The 23452-nt window shown below is 42.2% G+C and overlaps 1 protein-coding gene across 1 annotated transcript in view; it reads left to right on the top strand.

Annotated features, from left to right (window-relative positions):
• Positions 1 to 23452, top strand: part of Vwa8 (von Willebrand factor A domain containing 8) — a 304908-nt gene that overhangs the window by 178240 nt on the left and 103216 nt on the right. The window contains exons 25-26 of the mRNA XM_075950004.1: positions 4554 to 4759; positions 6234 to 6385. Coding sequence (XP_075806119.1) covers positions 4554 to 4759; positions 6234 to 6385 — 358 coding nt within the window. The remainder of the gene's footprint in view (positions 1 to 4553; positions 4760 to 6233; positions 6386 to 23452) is intronic.

Here is a 23452-nt window from a genome sequence, read left to right on the forward strand (position 1 = left end):
GAGAGCTTTTGATACAGGGGTTATTTTCTGCAGTCACTTAGCTAACGAGTGGCGGATAGGGATAGGCTGCGAGCTGGACTGCGTGTCTGTGTCTGCCTCAGCGCCTCTCTTCTTCAGCAGTTGCACTGTACTTTGCTGTTTAATGCTCCAAGGTGAGTGGCTGTTAGTGTCTCCTATCACCTCCTTTCAGAAGGCCATGGCCAGCTGTGCAGAGACTGGTTCCTACTGAGTAGGGAGGCCCCGGAGGATGCATCATCAACAACTTAGGTGGATTCCCCTTCTCTGGAATCTCATACACAGTACAAAGCTGGCCCAGGCTCCTGTTAGGATCTTGATCTGGCAATTCCACAAAGGGTTTTGTCCCAGCAGTTTACCTGTGCAGCCATTTCAGTACAAGGATAGTCAGCATAATACTGTGTACGGTATAGAATGAGAGCAACCCACTGTCCCTCTAAGGGAGACCAAAAAAAGAAACTCTGTGTCTGGATCATAGAGTAGTGTGCTGCTACTTAGAGAAATGAGGTAAGTTATCATGCTGAATTGAAAATCAGTCCCCGGAATATTAATTGAAGCAGTAAATCATGGAAATGAGTGCAGTAGTCTGCTCCATACATTTTAGGAGGAACAGCTGTATGTGCTCATGCTATTCATGCAGCTTTTATTTTAGATTCCTGCAGTAATGCTGCTCTTACAAATGTGCCCTATGGTTTTCTCTAGTGTGGAAAAGTAGAAGTTCTTTTCCGGTTCTTCATAGCCACTGTCACCCTAAAGCTCCCCTTTTCACATTCATTCTGAGGGCTACAGTGATGCTCATTGTCCATTTTGTCTCGGTCTGCCATCACCTTGTGCCACTAGTCTCTCTCATTCCTGATTTACTCCTTTTCCCTTGACACCCACTCCAACCCTCTACCTCCCCCTCTCCCGTCCTCCTCTTCTCACTCTGCTTTCCCCTTCCCCTCTTCCCTGCTCTGTTTCCCCTCTCCCCACAGTGGTTGCTGGACAACTTTGGTCTTCTAAATCCCTAACCTCTTGGCACCTTAGATATTTATTTATTCATTTATGACACAGCATCTCTCTGGTCACCTACTTTTTAGCCAGCTACTTTTAGAAGCGCTCAGCAGCTATCTGTTCAGCAGCTGCAGTTCCAACATTCATTTCTTCTTCTCCTCTCTCAAGTCAGTTCTAATTGGGTCTTTGCCTGAATCACCCAACAGAAGCAATTCTTGACTAAACCCAGTCTATGACTAAACCTGGTGATGGGTTCCCTGGCTGTGTCTTAGCATCAGTGGTGCTTAGGACAGTTGCCACAGTTAGTCACTCTCCTGTCCTTACTTGATGTCTGATCCTTCCTTAATGCTTTCTGGGCTTTTTCTCACATTGATGATCTTTCCTCAATTTCTACATTGACTCCTTCATAGAATGTTCTGGTCTTCTTTTATCTATCTACACTCATTCCCTTGGTAAAATCAAAGCATATCATTTCACAGTGTCACTTAAATAACTGTTATTGCCATGAATTTCTCTGCAGCCAGACTGTCCAATTCCCTGCCGAACACTTATTTCCAACTTGTCTTAACTTGGATCTAATAAGTCCCCAATATGAGGACTCACTGGATGGATATTTCTATTTAATCCCCTTGATAATGACGCCATTGTTCTTGACAACAACATTTTTCTCTAGCTTCTTTTTTCTCTTACATGTCTTACCATCTACCAGGATATCATACTGACTCTTAAAACACATTCCAAATTATCTCACAATTATCAATATTAGCCATCAATTTAATTGGAGCCACCACCTCTCTCATCTTGATTATGAATAATAATAATAATAAATAACAGGTTAATTAATGGGCTTCTTGCTTCTGCTCCTGTCTGTTGGCATGATCTGTGAAAAATCTAAGATTTTACCTTTTTGCCTAATAAATTAGCCTGCCACAATTTTATGTTAGGAAACACCAGACTCTGATCAAAAGCAAATGAGGAATTATGTCTCCTACTGAAAGTAGTATTCATGGTAGTTGTAGTAAGAGAAGAAGTAAGTAAGTAAAGCTGACCAGTAGAGGATAGGAGTGATCATAGTCAGCTTGGATTAATGTCAATCAGAGCCTATCTCAAAACACTTAAGAAAAATCAGTGGTCAGTGAGTCAGTATTTGTGCTTGTGTTGTTCAAGCCCCAGTTTTCCCAGGACAGCAGAAGGACCTGAGCTTAGGTAACATCCTGCAATAAGCATGCCTATCCATGCTCCAGAGAGACTGCCTTCCAAAGTTATGGATCTGTAACTGTTTGGTCAGAGCCTCTTCAAGCAGAATGAACAGCAGTGCTGCATGGGCATTTGTAGGGCATTGTCGCCCTACACCAGTAATTCCTGACCAACCCCTTGTGGGTCACAACCCCTTGTGGGAGTCAAGAAACTCTTTCACAGGGGCCACCGAAGACCAATGGAAAGCACAGACATTTACATTATGATTCATAAAATTAGTTAGGAAGTAGCAGTGAAAATAATTTCACCCCAATATGAGGAACTGTGTTAAAGGGTTGCAGCATTAGAAAGTTTGAGGAGCACTGCTGTACACCCTCTGCAGTCTGTTCTTGACAACTGTTGGAGACTGTGGAAATATATGGCATATGGCAATTAATAATTCAGATGTCAACCCACCAGAAGAGTGGCTCTGATGAAGGTTAATCCTGTCCAGCCAAGGCCTACAGGACATCGACTCTGAAAACTGTTGTTTGTATTTACTAAAGCAGCTTGATGTCTCCCCAATACCTGCACTGTAGTGTGTAGTCTCATGTGATATGTATATGCAGTTTCATGATTATATCTCAATCTTATGGGCACATATATCTGTGGGTGGTCAGGAAGATGATTTTTCATTTAGCTATATAATTTCGATGCATATATCTATATATATAAATTATACTATATAACTAGATCTCTTTGTCCCATGAGGACTGTAGAGACTAAAAGCCTACTTTGTTCCTTTTGCTGAGACTAACTGCACACAATTAGCTGACTTTCACCTCAAAGCAAGTTCAAACTAGACTAAAGGCCTTTTGTAAACAGATCATAAATCTTTTACAGCTATCCACAAGGTCAGAGTCACAGATGTTGCTACACAAAGCACCCTAAGAAAAGCATGCCAGTTCTTCGCTTGCCAGTCTGCTGACAGTAGACCTATGTCTCAAAGTTTATCACTGGGCACAATGCCCCCCTCCCTGGTCTGGTCACGGTCTTACTTCTGTAACCTTGGAACCTTGTATTGTCATGGCAATGGGCTCAACCCCTTATTGCTTACTCTAAAAATGTACTTTTGACCAGTGAGAGATAACTCTTGTAATTTCTTTAGTCACTTCAGAGCTCCTGTAAGAAGAAAGTTTGGAGGCTAGAAAGAGAAGAAGCTGGGAGGAATCAGAAGTAGGGCAGGAAAATTAGAATAGAACCTGAACAATAAAGAGGATGATTTGGAAAAGCACAGAGTGGGAGAGTTCATTCTTTTGTCCTCGGATACCCTAAGAAAAAGGTTCCCTTTGCCTACTGTAGTGTGCAGTCTGAAGTCTGAAAAGGTCCTTAGGACTGGACCCCAAAGGACCTCGACAGATAGCAGTCTACTCCTCTGGTTAAAAAAAAATCCCTGTCTTCCCATTTCACTCTGCACGTAAGCTCATCTCCCAGATGCTGAGCCTATGTTCAGTGAGTCCAGTATCCTTTGTGATGTTTCCCACATCTTCTCTCCAAACTTCCTTGCCTCGCTCTTTTATGTGCCATTTATACTTGCTTTAGAGTCTTTGCTTTGGCTGTATTAACCACGTAGCTAAAGCCACTTATTCTCAGACTTTACCTTCTCAGTGGGGCCCACGTGGCTGCCCTCTTCCACAACCACTTCTCCTGTCATGTACTGTACCTTCTCAACAGAACATAAATTCCACGAGGATGAGGACTTTTTAATCTTTGGTGTATATTACCTCAGGTTGTACTTGGTGTCTGGAAGATGTTTAGTAATCATTTGATGACTGCATGGTAGGCCCAAGTACCTTTTTACATTCGGGATAACTTTTTCATTTTCAATGAAAAAACAAAGCTGCCCTGAATGTTTGAATTTGAACATGTCAGTTTGTGAGATGAAGCTTGAAGCCGTGATGCTCTGTTTTGTTAGTTTTAAATATACACAGCACTCCTACATTTGCACATAGAAAATAACTGTTTGCCCACATTGTTCCTAAATCAGAATAAGGACTTGTTGCTGCTGATCTAGACTGAACCGTTACCACTGACTGCTTCGGCGGGGACAGAGTAGTCTACCTCCCAGGAAACATTATTCAGGAGCATAACCTTTAGTAGAAGTAAACTCATGCAGAATAAGTCACATGTCACTCAGTTATTTTTTTCCGGTTTAGGCATTTTCTTTCTTGTCTGTAAAATCCTATTGTTAGATGGACTTCCTATGATTTGCTGAGCATATACTGGCTCTCTAAACCACCATTACATTTTGTTGTATGTATTACAGTGGATTGACTGCTCACTGAATGTGATTCTTCTCCTTTCTGTAGGTGACATCTTTAGCTGTCATGCCATTGATAACCCCAAACCCCATTCAGAGCTTGAGATGCTCAAACAGTATGGCCCAAATGTGCCTGAACCCATCCTTCAGAAGCTTGTGGCGGCCTTTGGAGAGCTGAGGAGCTTGGCTGACCAAGGGATTATTAACTATCCTTATTCTACCAGAGAAGTTGTCAATATTGTCAAACATTTACAGGTATGGTATACATCTGTGCAAAGGTGACTAGACAAAACCACTGTATCTTCAAGATGATATAGTTTATGACTGGTGTTTCCATTTTGTAATAGGTCAAGTCAGATAACCTGATAGGAAGTATGCATAACATAAATATTGAAGTCTAGTGGTCATTATTTTAGTCTTTGAATTGGCTTTAGCAAGGGTTTGTGCCATGATCATTACCAATCAGCTCAGAAATTTAATGGGTTGGTTTTGGGTTGGTTTCGTTTTTAATGGGTGCAGTTATGTGAGTGCATACGTGTGTGTGTGTGTGTGTGTGTGTGTGTGTGTGTGTGTGTGTGTTGGAGGGGGAAAATAATTAAACAACAAGGAAATATTTCTATTTTGGGGGGTTTTTACAACCAGCGTGTGGTATCTGGATAGAAAGTATTACAACTGACAGGAAGGTAGAAAGCAGAAAAAGAACTAACTGGTAATATACTAAAAGAACTTGTTGGGATAAGTGGTTAAGAGAATAAAATTCCTCTGGTCATACACAATGTATAATCCACTTGGTAAAGAAAACAAAACAAGTAACCTCTATATTGCAAATAATGATCTCCAACCTAGCACCACAGCCTTTGACTTGTGAATTCTCTTCAGTGTCTAACTCTCCAAGAAAACCTCGCTGGGAAAAATAGGTTGCTTGGAGGTAAAATGGGGGAGAGACTTTTAAAGGGGAAAAAAAAACCTCAGTTGCAGAGAAAGAGAAGCTGTTACCCAGTACAGTGACTGGAGAGCTGTTACTAACAACAATGCTCATTGTGAAACTGCTAAGAGAGTAGATTTTAAATGATAATCCCATTCAAATATAATTATGCAAAATGACAAATAGGTCCATTCACTTTGTTTAATTATTCTATAACATATACACATACAGAAACATCACATTCTACCCTTAAGTCTGAAAAACTGGTGTGTGTGTGTGTGTGTGTTCGTTCCATATATACATGGAAAGAAAGATAAAAAGCTTACTCTACCTATAAGGCCTTCCTGAGTCTAACACACCAGCTTGGGTGTCAGCACCAAAAGAAAGTGAAATCGGTCAGTAGAGGACCTCACACCGTATGGCTAGCTGTGGTGGCTCTTGCCTTCTTTACCTCCATGTTCCAGGAAGCCGCACTTAAGTTCTTCCCCTCTCTCCTGTTTCTTTATCTTTTTTTCTCCATTTATTCATAGACTGAGTGTTTAGATACAAGGTCTGAGCCAGGGCCCTGACACCTGAGAGGGAGAATTGCACCTGTATTATTTCTGTATAACTCAAAAGGAAAATAAGCTATCGATGTCACAGCTGTATATAAGGGTGTGTTCCTACTGTCTGGTTGTCAAACACATCTAATGCATTTCCGCTAGCAGAAGTTCATTAGTGTGCTATTACTCTATCGGTTTATAAACCTTTATAATCATGTGTGCTTTATCTCATATATAATGAAGATTTCTTCTTTCTGTACAGAAATTTCCCAATGAAGGGCTCTCCAGTGTGGTTCGAAATGTGTTTGACTTTGACTCTTACAACAGCGACATGCGGGAAATTTTGATGAACACTATGCACAAATATGGGATTCCAATTGGAGCAAAACCTACCAATGTGCATCTGGCAAAGGAGTAAGGAAACCCACTGTTGATAAATAATCTTGAGCATGGTTCTTCTGACTTAGATGCCGATAGTTCCTAATTCACTGTAGACACTGCTAAGCCGAGTTGGTATGGGAAACCCTCCATGAGTGGTGCTCTTCAGATGGCTGTTTGCTGGCTGCTTCTCAGTTAAGTAGCATCATTCGTAGCCCTGTAAATTAAGGATTTCAGTTATTATCAGTATCCCAGAAGTAGCTGTAACACACTCAAATAAAGGGAAATATTTGTTTCTTTATCAGTCTCTGTCCTTTTGTTGAATGACTGTTGGTCTTGTTATTTCATAATGCAGTGCAAGTCAGTGTACAGATGTGAGAACTGTTTAAAGAGTAATTCATTTACTGAGGTCACCATATACCTTTCTTTATGATGGGCTTTTGAACTTATCAAATTAGTGCAGATTGAAGGGTGCTTATTTTAGAAGAGATAGTGAGAACAATCTGATTCCTAGCACACGGTCTGACAGCCCCCCTTGTGTATGATCAGTCCAGAGGTGGTTGGCAGAGTTTATTAATTGAAAAATGATTTTTGATCAGTAGTTTATTGATAACGCATCTTATGCCATCTTTGTCTACAAAATGGAGTCTATTATAAATTCACAGGGAACAATTACAATTCTTAAGATAAATTATTAGACTTTATTCTCTTATGGGAGGCACCATCTAGAATGGGGTTACATTTTAAATTGGTGATACTCTGGCAATATATATTTTTCTAAGTGTGCATATCATCTTTCTTCGAAGTCATTATAAAAACATAGAAACCCAGAAAAATGCAATACAAACATACCAAGAATTTCTCAAAGAGAAACAAGTATTTCCCTTCTGTGATAACCACAGCACGGTGGTTTTGGTAGGTGCTCTGGGTGGACTGGTTGTGTGTTAGATGAGTAATTTCCTTAGGAAGAGCAAGTGGGAGTCACTTGCTCAGTTTGTCTGTGCTGTTTCAATGGCTGCTTAGCAGTCCTTATGGGCATTTAGATCAAAGTAATTTGTTGGGTGTAACTATCCTCTCTATTAGAGAGTTCAGAAAGTATCTCTAATGTGCAAGCTTCTGTCACTAACACGGTCTCCATTCCCTCTTACAAATCCCTCATCTTTTGGAGATACGATGGGTTTTGGTTTTTAGCCACTGTTAACAAGTGTATGTAATTAAAACTCTAGCTCTGTAGAAAACAGGCTTGTGAATTACAGCTACTCTCCTAGTGCTGGTGTTTAATTTTGATTGAGACATGTGCTACTCAGCCCTATCAGTTATAAGAAAGCTGTTGGCAGTTTTATCACAGAAGGAGGGCAGAGATGGTTGTTGGCATCCTTAAACCACAGCCCTTGCTCAGCGCGTCACACCTACCAGGGCAGGTGACGGTCAGCTCTGGCGTTCAGAGTGGAGGCCTGAGACAAGAGGGTCAGACTTGTGCTTGAAATTGGGTTAAACACAGCTAGCTGTGTACCCACCACAGAGATTTACAAATAAGCTTAGAGCAGATGTTGAAAGCAGTTTTTCTAGGGGTAGAAGTGACTGTATGCTATATAATCTGCACAGTCTTTTAAAGCAGGTTCTCGTTTGTAAATTCTGGTGACATCAGCAGCTCAACAGTAGTGGTGCTGTTTCCTGGTCCTTCATGAAACCCACGGGTGCCATAGGACTCTTCCCGTCACATTACCAGTCTTACATTGAAGAAGACAGGCGATAAAGTCAGCAGGATAACAGCTTGGAGTTCAGCTGTCTGTCAGATATTCAGACTGCACACCTAGGTTGGACATAGCTGCCCTCGTAGGTTTATTTCATTTGAATTTGGAGAAGTTTCTTGGCTGAATGGGAGCCTGCTGGTAAAAATAAGAGCATTTGATTCTCGAAAACATAAGAAAAGAATTTGTTATCCAAATTGGCATTTTTGAGAATAGAAGGGGAAGTATTGGCAGTAACTGTAAAAGCAGATGTGGCATGACTGTCCTGGTCAAGGCCAGAGTATGTGCTTACACTAAGCCCTCTGCTTGCTGAATAGCCTTTGCCCTCTGGCATAGTCTCACTGTGGTCCTGTCTGAAAAGCAAACTGCAGCTTTCTATAAGTAATACACATTGAACATCCTAGTATGAAAATCTAAAATCTGAAACCTTTGAGTATCAAAAATGATGCCACAGCTGGACGTGGTGGCACATGCCAGTACTCAGGATGCAAAGGCAGGCAGATCTGTGAGTTTGAGGTCATCCTGGTCTAGAAAGTGAGTTTCAGGACAGCCAGGGCTACGTAGAGAGATGCAGTCTCAAAAAAATAAATAAATAAATAAATAAATAAATAAATAAATAAATAAATAAATAAATAAATAAATAAATACCTGAACTCAAATGGCAAGCTGCAGTTAAACAGAGATGCAGAGATGTGCTAAAAATGTATAAACTTGTGTTTATACATTGTATAAAGTGTATATGTGAATAAGTTATATAGAAAGCAAATTGATGTGTTTATACTTGGGCCTCATCACCATGTTGCATATAAACTTATTGCAAATATTCAGAAATTCAAGTCCCCGAACATTTCTGGTATCAAACCTTCACATGAAGGCTTCAGGCTTGGCCAGGACAGCCTTTGACCCACTGGAGAGCTAACCATCAGTAGTAGTCTCAAAGACTGTTGAAGTCACTGGAGTCCATGCCTAAGGTAGAAGGGTAAAAATAGCCCAATTACTTCAATATCTTTTTTCCATGAGTGAGCTTTCTTGTTATAGCCTTTTAATTCCCTTGTTATGCAATTAGCCATCATCCTGATTGGATGGGAGCAAAGATCACAGAGTAGAACAAAGTTGTCACAGCTATGCTGAAGATGAGGGTGGGAAGGTAATTTAGCCACTGGCTCGTTTAGCTCAAAAGAGAAAGCAGGAGGTATTGCAGCCGAGGGAGATTGTTACCTCATCAACACCCGGGCACAGTTTGTCTATCCTTCCTCAGTTCACATCAGAATATATACAGGTGTATAAGAGCATTGCTACCAAGCCAGGAGCTGAACACCATCATTCAGCAAACAGAGGCGGGTGGATTTCTGAGTTCGAGGCTAGCGTGGTTTACATAATGAGTTCCAGAATAGCCAGGACCTCATAGTAAGACTGTGGGGAAAGGGGGAAAAAAAAAACAAATAAAAATAAAAACCTATGTCATTTTAATGCCCTGCAGTGCAGTGGTGAACTCCCCAAATGAAAGGTGCTGTCCCCTCTTTTTTTTTCCTCTTAGCTAGTAGAGTCCCCATATCCAGGTTTATGCAGTTTTTTAAAGACAGTGTGAGAAGAAGAAATTTAACTGCCTTGTTTAATAAAGCTTTACCAACCTGTTGGTTTTAAGTTGAGGGTATTTGTTTGTGTGATTGGGCATAATGTAGCCCTTCTTCTTGATCCACAAACATATTCGCAGATCTGAGCTCTGGGTCAGAACTGACATTCAGATATCCACATTGCTCTTTTCCCTTCCCTCGGACCTTCCGAGACTGGTTTTTGGTTTCGTTTTACCTGTCCCTTTTACAGTTTCTAGAACATGAGAAAGGACATGTCAAAGAGATGATAAATATGATCAAACTGTGCACACTGGAGAGGTGACTTCTGAACAGAAATATGCTTCATTGGGAATTTAAATTTCATCATTTTATGTGTTCTATAGAGAAAGAAGTCGGACTTATCAGTGGTGTGTTCACACAAATCACAGACATAGAAGTATTTGGATTGCAACTAAATAGTTTTAAATGCCATTGTTTTTATGTTTATATGTGTTTTATGTGTATGGTGCTATTTAATATATGTATGTAATATATTACATACATGGCAGAATTTGTTGTGTGAAGTTTTACTCTTTTGGCTTTGTTGGAGGGCCCACCACCCAGCTCCCAAATGAATCCCACACAGAGGCTTATTCTTACTTATGAATGCCTGGCCTTAGCTTGGCTTGTTTCTTGCCAGCTTTTCTTATCTTAAATTATCCTGAATACCTTTTGCCTCTGGGCTTTTTCCTTCTCTTACTTCTGTACGGCTTACTTTCCTCTTACTCCGTGGCTGACTGGGTGGCTGGCTGCCCCTGATGTCCCCCTTTCCTTGTTCTCTCGTTGCTCCTTTCTCTGCATTTCTACTCTTCTGCCTGCCAGTCCCCTTATCCTTTCTCCTGCCTTGCTATATTTGCCTCTTTTTTAGACCATCAGCTGTTTTAGACAGGCAAAGAATCACAGCTTCTCAGAGTTAAACAAATGCAGCATAAACGAAAGACACACATTAAAATAAATATTCCCCAACAATAATTAGTTCTAAACATCTGAGGAAAGGGATACATTATCTACTACAAACATGGGTACCTATGCATATGGTTATTTGCTATGCATATAGCATAGATTTCTTGTTTGCTCCCCAACTAAGTTCTTATTCTGCAGTTCCTTTTCATAGTAAAAAGTCTGCTGCCATATCCATGTTTCCAAATTAAAAATGAAATTTGTCATGGTGGAGACATGTCTTGAAGGTGGAGGAGAGCCCCTTTTCTCAGCTTCTGTTTTAAATGACATACATTATTTTATATTTAACAATAATTAAAATGAAGGAACTGTCATTTTATGCATCTGAAATAACATGTAAATACTTTAGAATGTACTAATTGTAGCATTTTTGTTGCCATACTAATGTGGTGTTACTGGGGTAGTAGCAGAGGATCTAGCGGAAACTGTAGTAACTGCTGCCACTTGCTCTCGTAGGCAGCTTCTCTACACGAGTTAAGAATAATTCTCACAATAAGCCTATTATACACATACATCGCATATGCACATACTATCCATAAATTGCATTTATAGATAAGTAATTTGAGACAGAGACTCTTAGAAAACAGGAACAGAGTTGCTGTGTGTGCGTGTGTGTATGTGTGTGTGCATGTTTGCACCTGCATTCTGTGTATGTTTTCCAACTCCAACGACAAATTGTTGGCAACTTCTGAAACAGTTTAAATTAGACACCAAAAATTAATGGTTTTGTTGTTTAAAAGGCTTTACAAAATAAAAGCAAAGAAACATGATTTTTGAGTGATCAACTTGGAAATTTTTATTGTCCATGATGCATATACTTGTATTATGTACACACATGCATACATTTATGTTTGTAATGATGGAAGATCTTGGAATAAGACTCTGAATAATTTATCCAGGAGAGATAAGAACTCTAGAAATTTTTGTAGATACATAAAACTTTCTATCTGTATAAGAAGCACACGCATCTCCGCTCTCTCCTTACTGGGAACACAAAATGAGCTCTCTCCCATAGCCGCTGTGGAGCGACTCCACAGAAAGGTTCCTGCAGCTCCCAGGGCTGTCTTCTGCTGCCCTTTGCCCTGCCTGTGACACACACCCTTGAAACCACTTAAATAGACACTCTTTTTTCTCCAGAGTCCTTTCTTGTCCTTGACTCAGTTTCGTTTCTCCTTCAGTGCCTCTTTACTTAATAAGTCATTTTTCTTATTGATAGTTGTAAACAAAATAAAAAGAAACCAGAGACTTCCTTAATTCTATCCTACAGAAATAACTGTTTTGAAGTTGGTTTTGTTGTTTATTTTGGTTTTTGTTTGATTTTTGTGACACAGGTTGTCTTGTATTCTGGGCTAGCCTCTGAACATTGAGTCATAAGCATGTGTCACCTTGCCTGCTTTATGTGGTGCTGGGGAAGCACTCTCCCAACTGAGCTACTTCACCAGCACCCAGAAAAACTGCTGATAGATCCTCGGGCCTTTTGTAATCATATGTGCTGTGTCACATTCCTGAGACATCCTTGCTACACTCATTTTTATCTTTCTGGGGCTTTTATCTTAGGACACATGTTCCTAAAGGCATTCTTTCTGAAACACTTAATTCTCAAGCTTCTTTGTTGAAAAATAAAAATAACTAAAATGAATGATTTAATTATGTATAACACGTTACTCCCAGTTCTGCTTTCTCTCCGTTTCCTTCCCTCCTCCGATTTTAAGCTTAAGGTACTTACTCCGACCACAATGAACAGATTTGGGAAACCTGTGAGAGACTCTCAAAAGAGAAACCCAGTTATATCAGTGCCTTGGGACTTTGTGGATGTGGCTAAATGTCATTGCTTCCAGACATACAAATGTTCTCACTAGACGGTCCTTATGTCTGGAAATGACTTCCGTGCGACTCCACTTTAGAAGGGCCCTTGCTGGTGAAGAAGACCTATTAGAGCCTGGCGATTACTCCTCAGATGTCTTGTTGCTAGGCATCCTCCTACTATTTTCAGATTCTTTATTTAAAATGTTAAGATTTTCACATTTAAGCAAAATAATGTAACTTTGAATTGATGTTACAGAAGTATACTAATCAATGGTTTTATTAGGAGTTTTGATGGTCTAGACTTTAAAGAATTTAAAATGTGGTAGCTATGCTTGACTTAGGTGTGGCTTTCTGCATTCCTTGAGTTTTATAAAATAGGTATCACTTCTGTATTCTATTTTTTAAGCATCTACTCTGTTGACACTGGAATTTTCCATTTTGTTTTTTTAAAAGTTAAAGGTCTATCTATTTAGAAATTGCTATTTCTTGGGACTTTGGCTTCTGTTACAGTAAAACATCGGTCAGACCATGCACTTGCTCTGAAGACAAACTTCTGGCAGGGTCTCCTGTGACAGAGGAGAGATCAGTTAGCTAGGCACTCTGGAATTTCAATACAGTAGGTTTGGGGCCGGTATGCATCAGCATAACAGTGTCAACTGAGGGCCTACAGAACTCTCTCTCTCTCTCTCTCTCTCTCTCTCTCTCTCTCTCTCTCTCTCTCTCTCACACACACACACACACACACACACACACATACACACGGTGTGGGCACGTGCATGTGTGTGTCGCTGCCTGCCCAGAGCCTAAACCTAGGGCCTTGTACATGCAAACCACATGATCTGCCACTGAGCTTCCCCACTCCAACCCCATGTAACACATCTTTTTTATTATTATTATTATTTATTTATTTATTAAGGATTTCTGTCTCTTCCCCGCCACCGCCTCCCATATCCCTCCCCCTCCCCCAATTAACTCCCCCTCTCTCATCAGCCCGAAGAACAGACCACAGACGACGGGGTTCCCTGCCCTGTGGGGAGTCCAAGGACCTCCCACCTCCTTCCAGGTCTAGTAAGGTGAACATCTAAACTGCCTAGGCTCCCACAAAGCCAGTATGTGCAGTAGGATCAAAAACCCATTGCCATTGTTCTTGAGTTCTCAGCAGTCCTCATTGTCCGCTATGTTCAGTGAGTCCGGTTTTATCCCATGCTTTTTCAGACCCAGTCCAGTTGGCCTTGGTGAGTTCCCGATAGAACATCCCCATTGTGTCAGTGTGTGGGTGCACCCCTCGCGGTCCTGAGTTCCTTGCTTGTGCTCTCTCTCCTTCTGCTCCTGATTAGGACCTTGGGGTTGTAGTCCGGTGCTCCAATGTGGGACTCTGTCTCCATGTAACACATCTTTACAGTATCAAAAGTGATAGTAGTTGGTATACTCCTGACCACATGCCATACAAACTTTACAAATATCAACTCTCTGGATCTACCCAGTGTGCATGTGTGTTGGAATTTGTCTTATACACTAAGGATGGGCATTCAACCACAACTCTGTCTACTTCCAGAATTATTCTTTTGATTTCAAGATTTTTAGAGATTTTAGTTATTTTATACTTGCCTTTCTGAATCTATTTCAGCAGGAGAGAGAGAGAGAGAATTTATAAGTATATTCTAATCAGGTTCCTTCAACTTAATGTAGTTTTTCATCACTTCTAGAAGTAAATGAAAGCATTCTTCCTATAAGATGCCAGCGAGTATCCTGCAGTTGGGGTTTTTTTTAACAGTGGCCCCCACAAATTCTTCAAAGGAAGGCCTTTTAGTCATTTGTTCATTTTAGAGGTTTCCTCCCACAGAATCCGTTCTGTCTTCAGAGCTCTGATTGTTAAAGTGGTCATTCTTACGTCACTCCGTACCATCTCTGCCTCTCAGAGTTTCTAAATCATTACATCTCAGAGTGGGCCTCTCGGGCAGAAGCTCCTGTGTCGGGTAGAATGAGAACTACCCAGGAAGGGAGAACTGGAGCTCTGCTGCTTGGGCTCTGACACATCTGGATAGACTTCACTGGGGAGTACTTGAGGGGGTCTCAACCCTGGAACACTGAAGTAATCTGTATGAATCGTCCAACTCTTAGTTCTGTGATTTGCTGTCCCCAATTGCATAGGGAAGCTGCAGGGCAGAATCTCCTTACCCTGAATCATTCACCATTCATCATTTACCAGCTGTTCTGGCAGATGTTAGAAATACTCGGATAGAGGATGCTGAGAATGTCCCATTAGGAAAGACATTTGTGTGCATCTCAGGACTGTGTTTGGTGGTTTGCTTGCTTTAAAGAACCGTGCCAGGTGTGTGTACCTACAGACAGAGCTGCTCCATCTATTTAGAAATGACTTCACTCGTGGGATTTCCTTTGGAGTTGCCTTTGAGAGGGCATCTGTCTGAATTTGACTTCTTGCTTTAAAGACTTACTCTGTGTAGTTGGGCTGTTTCTCTGACAGCAGCTGTGGGGTCTTGAAGGTACCAGAAGCAGCAGAAAGACATTCCAGCCAGGTCTGCGTTCGCAGTAGTTTGCTTTCTGCTTGTTGGGATGATTATTAAAATGGTCTCTGCCTGCAGTTTTGAGTCCCTTCTCTTTCCCCAAAGTATTAGGTGCTATGCTTCCTTTTATATAGTGATAGCTTGTTGCGGGGAGCGGGGACTGATGTTTTATTTTTACAAATAAGATCACAGTCTTGACTATGAGTTCGGAGATAAGCAACTCCGCTCTGCATGTCTGTTTTCACTTAGAAAAGAGCTCTTAGTTTTCAGAAGGCCTAAGGTCTTACATGATGTTATCACAGAATTACTTAACTTTTTAAAGAGCTTTTTGACAGTCTATTATTTGCCTCCTCCCTTTCCTCCTTCCACCCTTCCAGTGTACCCCCACCTCCCACTTGCCTTCAAATTCAGGAATCTTTTTTCTTTAACCATTTTTATATATACATGTGTGTGTGTGTTCCAGAATACATAAATACAATCCACTCAGTCCACATAATATTACTTGTGTGAACATTTTCAGGGCCGGTCATTTAGTATTGGCTAACCAATTGGTGTGCTCTCCTGGGGAAGGCTTTCTCCTACCTCAGCATTCCTTAGTTGCCTATAGTCCTTTGTCTAGGGTTGAGGCCTCCTGAACCTCCCATCCGTGTTAGCATGTCTGTTGGTGTCATCCTTGTTCAGCTAATGGGGAGGCAGCTGTGTTGCTGAGATTTAATAAGTGTAGTTTCGACATTTCCAGAAGACGCCAGTTTCACAGCAAACTCCCTGTTCCTCCAGCTCTTACATTTTGACCCTCTGCCCCAATGATGGCTCAGCCTTAGCTGCAGGTGTTGTAGATGTATCCATTGGGACTGCGTTCCACAATACTGAACTTTGGTTGGCTGTGGTTTGCTCTGATGGTCTTTAACTGATGCGAAGATGAAGGGTAAGAACTTAGCCTATATCTGAAGATTTGGAGCCAAAAACCTCCTTTTCCCCACACCCCTGTCTGCCTTTGTTGTCCATTGTTCCTTTGATCTCTGCCAGTCTCACTGGGGTAAGATGAGATTTCAAAGTTGGTCAAAGAGATTTTCCTAATTGCTAGGGACACTGGACTTCTTAGCCAGCTTTCCCCCTTGTTTGAGATCTCTGTTCGGATCTCAGACACATTTTTTAAGTTAATTGACTGTGTTTGTTTTTGCTTTTTGACCTCGTTTTATATATCCTGATATTAGTACTCTATCAGATGTATATCCAACAAAGATCTCTCCTGCTCTGTTGGCTTCCTCTTTGCCCTGTGCATTGCTCTTTAACTGTGCAGAAGCTTTTTCGTTTCATGAAGTCCCACTTGGCACTTGTTAGCTTTAATTCCAAATGAGTCCTCTTCAGAAAGCCCTTTCTCACATCTGTGTCGTGGAGCGCACTGCCTGTGTTCTTCTAGGGCTTCATTGTCCCACGTCTGTGTCATGGAGTGCACTGCCTGTGTTCCTCAAGCGGGCTCATTGTTTCAGGTTTCACACGTAGGTGATGGATTCACTTGGAGTTAGGTTTTGTGCAAAGTGATAGATACAGGTCTAATTTCATTCTTCTTCATTTGAACATCCAGTTTTTCCAGCACCATTTGTTGAAGATCCTCTATGTTCTCTAGTGATTATTTTTGACACCTTTGTCAAATATTAAATGGCTGTAATTATTTGTACTCATATTTGGGTCTTCAGTTTTGTTCCTTTGGTCTGCATGTTTGTTTTTGTGCCAGTATCATGTTGTTTTTATCGCCGGAGTTTCATAAGATATCTGAGATCTGGAATGACAACCACTCCAGCATTATTCTTCTTTCTCAGGGTTGTCTCAGCTATCTGGGGTCTAACCTGGAACTCACTCTTGTCAACCAGGCTGGCTTCAGATGCAAAGAGATCTGCTTGTCTCTGCTTCTCGAGTGCTGGTATTGAAGGTGTGCACCACACATCCGGCCATCTCTATCCTCATTAAATCTCGTCGGTGTTGTCCATATGTTTATTAATGTGCAACCACCCTCTGGAACATGGGCAGCCTAGTAGTAGCTGTAGAAGAACGGCTCCCCCCACCCCGGCAGCTGCCTACTGCTAATTGCTCCTCAGATGTGGTAGAGTCTCGCGAGCTGCTACCCTGTGCATGCTGGAATTTTGGTTGGCTTGACCTTGTGCAGGTAACCATAGCTACAGCTCCATGGGTACACCAGTCATTTTTTCACTTTTACATTCTTTTCCCCTCTTTTTCTGGGCTGTCCTTGAGCTTGGGTGGCATGGGAGGTGGAGGTGTTGATAAAGATGTCCCGTTCACAGCAGAGCACCCATCACTTCTTCTCAGCACTCCAAGCAGTTATAGGCTCACAGACTTGGCTTTGTCCTCTCCTGCTGAATTGTGGGTAGTAGTTGTTTCAGTTCCTTTATTGGAATGGGAAAAAATAGTTAAATGTGCCCAGTCTGCAGAGAAATCTTTGAGATGTGTGCATGTTAAGCAGGCTCACATAATTATTCCTAATCCTGGAAGCTTTCATAAGTGAGGTTTTCTAAAAGCCTGTCACCCAGCAGATAGAAATCCTCTTACAAAAGCCTGGTGGAGCCTTCTTCACATTTGCTTGCAAGTAGACTGCATCCTCCATTAGATTCTAAGTGAAGGGTGTAGTCAGAGCGCAATGGGGAGGATTTGCCGATTGCAGTTTGCCTATGAGAAAATGAATGGGTCAAAACGCTGATGGCCTTAATGTAGCCAACTTTTCATTCATTAATCGGGCACTCTCTACGAGCTGGGTGGGGGAGGTGCCCTCTGGCGGAGTAAGAGTTCCAAAGGTGAGAAAGACTCAGTGTTGTCTGTAAATAGGTCACAGTTAACCAAGAACATATCGAGGAAGAAGCCCTGTGTGCAGTGTTGTGACTGTCAGTGGGAAAAGGCAGTTGCCCTTGGGAAGAGTCCGTGAAGGTGAGGAAGCCAAGGTGTGCGGTGCTACTCTGTGTTCCTGGACACACAGGAGGGGAGAACAGTTCCAGAATAGAAATTTTTTTTATTTATTTATTAAAGATTTCTGTCTCTTCCCTGCCGCCGCCTCCCATTTCCCTCCCCCTCCTCCAATCAAGTCCCCCTCCCTCGTCAGCCCAAAGAGCAATCAGGGTTCCCTGACCTGTGGGAAGCCCAAGGACCACCCACCTCCATCCAGGTCTAGTAAGGTGAGTATCCAAACTGCCTAGGCTCCCACAAAGCCAATACGTGCAGTAGGATCAAAAACCCATTGCCATTGTTCTTGAGTTCTCAGTAGTCCTCATTGTCCGCTATGTTCAGCGAGTCTGGTTTTATCCCATGCTTTTTCAGACCCAGGCCAGCTGGCCTTGGTGAGTTCCCGATAGAACATCCCCATTGTCTCAGTGTGTGGGTGCATCCCTCGCAGTCCTGAGTTCCTTGTTCGTGCTCTCTCTCCTTCTGTTCCTGATTTGGACAGAGATGTGGGTCTCTGTCTCTGTCTCCTTTCATCCCCTGATGAAGGTTAATATTCAGGAGGATGCCTATATTTTTTTCTTTGGGTTCTCCTTATTTAGCTTCTCTAGGATCACGAATTATAGGCTCAGTGTCCTTTGTTTATGGCTAGAAACCAAATATGAGTGAGTACATCCCATGTTCCTCTTTTTGGGTCTGGCTTACCTCACTCAGGATAGTGTTTTCTATTTCCATCCATTTGCATGCAAAATTCAAGAAGTCCTTGTTTTTTACTGCTGAGTAGTACTCTAATATGTATATATTCCATACTTTCTTCATCCATTCTTCCATTGAAGGGCATCTAGGTTGTTTCCAGGTTCTGGCTATTACAAACAATTCTGCTATGAACATAGTAGAGCATATACTTTTGTTGTATGATAGGGCCTCTCTTGGGTATATTCCCAAGAGTGGTATTGCTGGGTCCAGGGGCAGAATAGAAATTTAACACGTTTTAGAATTGCATTTTATTTCTCACAAACCCACTGCAGAGTGTGTATGTGGAGGTCAGGGTCAGCTTTCTGGGGTGAGTCAGTTCTCTCTGTCAACCGTGTGGGTCCTGGGAATCCAAATCAGGTCATCAGACTTGGTGGCAAGCGCCTTTCCCCTACTGGGCTGTCTCACTGGCCCCCAGCTAAAGAAGACGTGGGTGTATTTGGAGGTGCAAGTACTCCGTGAGTGTCGGGGTGAGGTCATGGCAGTCAGGGTGATGAGGCTGAGGCAAAAGAGTAAGTTCCTGACAGAAAAGGCCTCCTTTCATTTCCTAAGCATAACAGAGAGGATGGCGGCAAAGCCAAGCATAGAAAGGCTGTTAGGAAGCAGCTGCAGGATTCCCTCTTCTGATGGAGGAATACCTAGTAGTATGTGGCCATGGAGAAGAAAGGACAACCTTGAGAGAATGAGGTGGCCAATCAGTGGACCCGCAGTGAACTCATAACCATTGAATGAAGCTTATACCCTACTCAGTGAATCATCAGTTTGCCAGATCAGAAACCTGTGCTCTCAGCAGTGAATGGGCTTCTTTCTCAGTGGTCTTCCCCTCTGTGTGTGAGTCTGTCCTGTGGGGAATTCAGGAAGTTTCCATGCTCGCAGTAGAGGTGGCTGGAACTTTCACCCCCAGGCCTCCTTGGAGATGATTAGCAAAGGAAAGAACACAGGATTTGAAACCACTAAGATGTAGTTGGTAGAACAGATGTCAGAGAAAGAGAAGGTGATCCCCCCACAACACCCCACAGTGGAACTTGAAGTAAGATGAAGGAAGTTTAAAGCCGGAGTCCAGAATTGTAGCCTGGCAGCACCTACGAGGAGGAGGGAGGAGGGAGGAAGGAGGAGGGCAGCCAGGGGCTGTGGCTCAAGCTGTCGGCATCTGCTTTGGCCCGCGGAAGGCAGTACAGTTGTTGCTCAGAGACCGCAGGGTCATTCTGGAGAACAGGAGTCGCACTGGGAAGTGCCAGCCAAAAATAGCAGCTTTACCCAACTCGGATGACTGCGTTTCTGTGGCCTTGGCAGGCTGGGGGGGGGAGGGGGGCAGAGGGACGTGTTGTAAATGAAACTAACAACTAAACGTAGACTCAGGAGCAGAGACGGAAACACACCAGTGCACTCACATACACACTGTGTTTAGCAAAGCAGTATAAACTTGCCAGCGACTTGTGAGCTGTCAAGTAAGGAGATTTTGAAGTTCTTGGCAAAGGAGGGTACTACTGGGAATTCATAGTAAAACACGTTATTACTAGTTTATATTTAAGTGGACTTTCTTTCTCTGTTAAGCTTGTGACTGAGTGTGTGTGTGTGTGTGTGTGTGTGTGTGTGTGTGATAGTACCTTACTACATAGGACCCAGGCTATCTCTAAGACTCTAGGTAGCCAGCACTATTTCAGGTTCCTCTTGCTAGATTATAGGCATATGCCACCTACCCAGCCTTGTGCTGACTTTTTATTTTGTTAAGGGGGGAAAAAAGTCAAAGATTTCATGGTTTCATTTCTAGTCTATTCTTTCTAAAATTGTATTCTCTCTATTCTCTTAAATCGGAAAATTGCAGACTTTATAAAACTCTTCAGAGTTTCATTTGAATAATTTTGTATGGAAACCCAGAAGGGCAAACGGCTGTTTTTGTTTTTCCCTAGCACAAAATATGAAGAAGGACTCAAAGGTAAATTAATATTAGGGTTTCAATTTAAGGAGAAGGATCTCAGAGTGAGTATGGTGGTGCATGCCTGCAATCCCAACACCTGGGAAGTAGAGGCTGTAAGATTAGGACTCACGGGCATCCTCTGCCCCATAATGGATTCAAAGCTAGTTCCCTGAGACCCATCTACAAGAGGGGGAAGTAGCTCACTAAAGAGGCAAGTCCAGAATGGAATTCTAGAGAGAAAAAATGGCCTTGGAGAAGCATTGAAATGCCCATGTTCAGGGATAGGAAAAAGTAATTCAAGGTAGAGTTGAATTACAATTTGGCTCAGAGTAAGAGGAAAGGGTAAGAGCCAAGCAGAAAGTGTTTGTCAGGAATGATCTGCAAAAGATTTTAAGACTCTTTAAGAATGAGAGAGGCCAGTAAAATTGGAGTCGCTCTCTTTCGTCTCGAGGATAGTAGTGATTGCTGCGTTTCTGAGTCTGCGGAGCTGCTCTCAAGAGCTCCGTTACTCCATGAGCATTAGTCGTGCTTGTGGCCAGGAAATGTCGTAGGAATTGTTGATAATAGGTATGTCAGCAACTCCCGATTGCATAATGGCCCTGGAAAGATCCAAATCTTTTTCATGTGTTTTCTTTCAGACTCCAGAAATAGTGTTGGCAAAAGTTCAGAGAAAGCAGAAATTTGCCAGAACATGTGCTTTAAAAACCCAGCCCCCTCTTTTTGGACGTCTTTCCGACACAGAGCTCTCTCATGGCCTTTAGACGGTGTTACCTAACTTTGGTGTCCATATGCGTCGTGTTGTGTGTTTTTCCTCTCTCTAACAGGCTCGAGTGCTCTGATTTGACCCAATCATGATTTTTGTATGCACCTTTCTCTGACTGAGAACTCTTAGTCTCAGGTCTCTGTGGCTGCTTCCACAAGGGATTAGGAAACATCACAACACAAGTACTAGAACACATCATTGTTTTAAAACACATAAATTCATGAATGACACTGAAAATAAAAAGTGATTCTATTTATAGGCCCGAGTTCATGCTCCTCCCGGCTAAAATCAAAGCCAGACATCATTCCAGCCCGGACATTAAAACAGTTCAACGGCATAGTGACAGATTCTTAAAGTCATGGAAAATGTCCTTATTGTGTCAAGTCAAACATAAAAAGTCTGCTTGGAGTTGGATGCCACATTTCAGTAATGAAAAAAAAAAGGCCTTTTTGCTAACTGCTCGCCAGGGTACACCCACCCACCCCACGTTTTGAGGAGTATTCCAAAGCTTGTTCATACCCCAGACGCATGCTTCCCCCTCCTCTGAAGAAAATTAGGAATGGTCTCCCCAGCCCCCCCCCCCACAGCTTCTGAGAGCCTTCGTGGGAAATAGATGAGGGGCTATGGTTTCCCAACTATTGTCAGAGTCTGGGAACAGCCAGGAGTAAGAGATGATGTCAGTGTATACAACCCCAGGACACCTGCCAGTGCGTCCTTCAGCTGTAGTTGATGCTGCCAATAGAAGCACATCGTTGTTGTGTGGGGTTGGCTGCTGTTTATATGGCGTATCTACAGGTCCATACTCTGCCAGCCAATCAGACAGAGCTGCTTTTTCAGAGAGCTGGGCCGGCCTTGAGTTCCATGACTGTTATTTAGAATGAGTTGGCAACTTCCTCTAAGCAGAGTTATGAACATCTCTTGTGTTGTTAGTAGGAAATAGAATCTGAGAAAAATGACCTTTGCTCAAATGGATGGATTTTTTTTCTTAGTTGTCATCTGAGTATTATTTATAAAATTATTAGTGAATATATTAGGGTTTCCTTTTTAAATGCTGAATATCAAGCCAAGAGCTTTCCTCATGTTAGGTAAGCCTGTGCAACTGAAATATATCCCCAGCCCTGGATGCATTTCTTATGCTGGGTTATCAACCAATGGCTATTTTTATTAAGCAGTTCTCTATTTGTGACTAGATTAAGATATGAAACCATTGTCTTAAGGTATCAAACCATTGTCCAAAGCTATAGAGAAACCTGTCTCAAAAAACCAAAATAAAAAAAATTATGAAACCATTGTTTTCAAACGAGTGGGACTATTTAGAGCCCCTTTATTCTTAAAGAATAAAGACAGCATACCCACTGACCAAGGGATCCATCTGATTGATAGGTACAAACATTATCTTTTTGGTTTTTTGAGATGGCATCTCTGTGTAGCCCTGTCTGTCCTGGAACTCACTCTGTAGACCAGGCTAGCCTCAAACCTGGAGATCATCCTGACTCTGCTTCCCGGGTGCTGAGATTAAAGGCCTGGGCCACCACCGCCCAGCAGGTAGAGATAGTTTCATTCTGATTGATCACTGTCACTCCAGGGAACCAAGGCAAAGCAAGCTCTTTTTTTTTGTTTTGTTTTGTTTTGTTTTTTCGAGACAAGGTTTCTCTGTGGCTTTGGAGCCTGTCCTGGAACTAGCTCTTGTAGACAAGGCTGGTCTCGAACTCACAGAGATCCGCCTGCCTCTGCCTCCCGAGTGCTGGGATTAAAGGCGTGCGCCACTCTTAACCTACACTGATGCTTCTGTCTTATCACTTGACTGCTGCAGACTCTCCAAGCCTCAAAGACTTTATAGATCAGCCCTTCATTGTAAATGACGAAATTAATACTGAGACATTAGCTGGCATTCTTCTTCCAGTTTTTCATAGGTGGTTAATAAGAGAGCTAGGAATGAAGCCCAGGTCTCTTTGCATTCACCAATACTGCTAAGAAAGAAATTAATGTTTCCTCCTTATGTTTCTCCTTCCAAATATAGACGTCTCCAAATATTTGGGGCTTACGAGAACAATTGGAAAATACATTT

This window comes from Microtus pennsylvanicus, chromosome 15 (assembly GCF_037038515.1).
Source record: "Microtus pennsylvanicus isolate mMicPen1 chromosome 15, mMicPen1.hap1, whole genome shotgun sequence".
NCBI lineage: Eukaryota > Metazoa > Chordata > Mammalia > Rodentia > Cricetidae > Microtus > Microtus pennsylvanicus.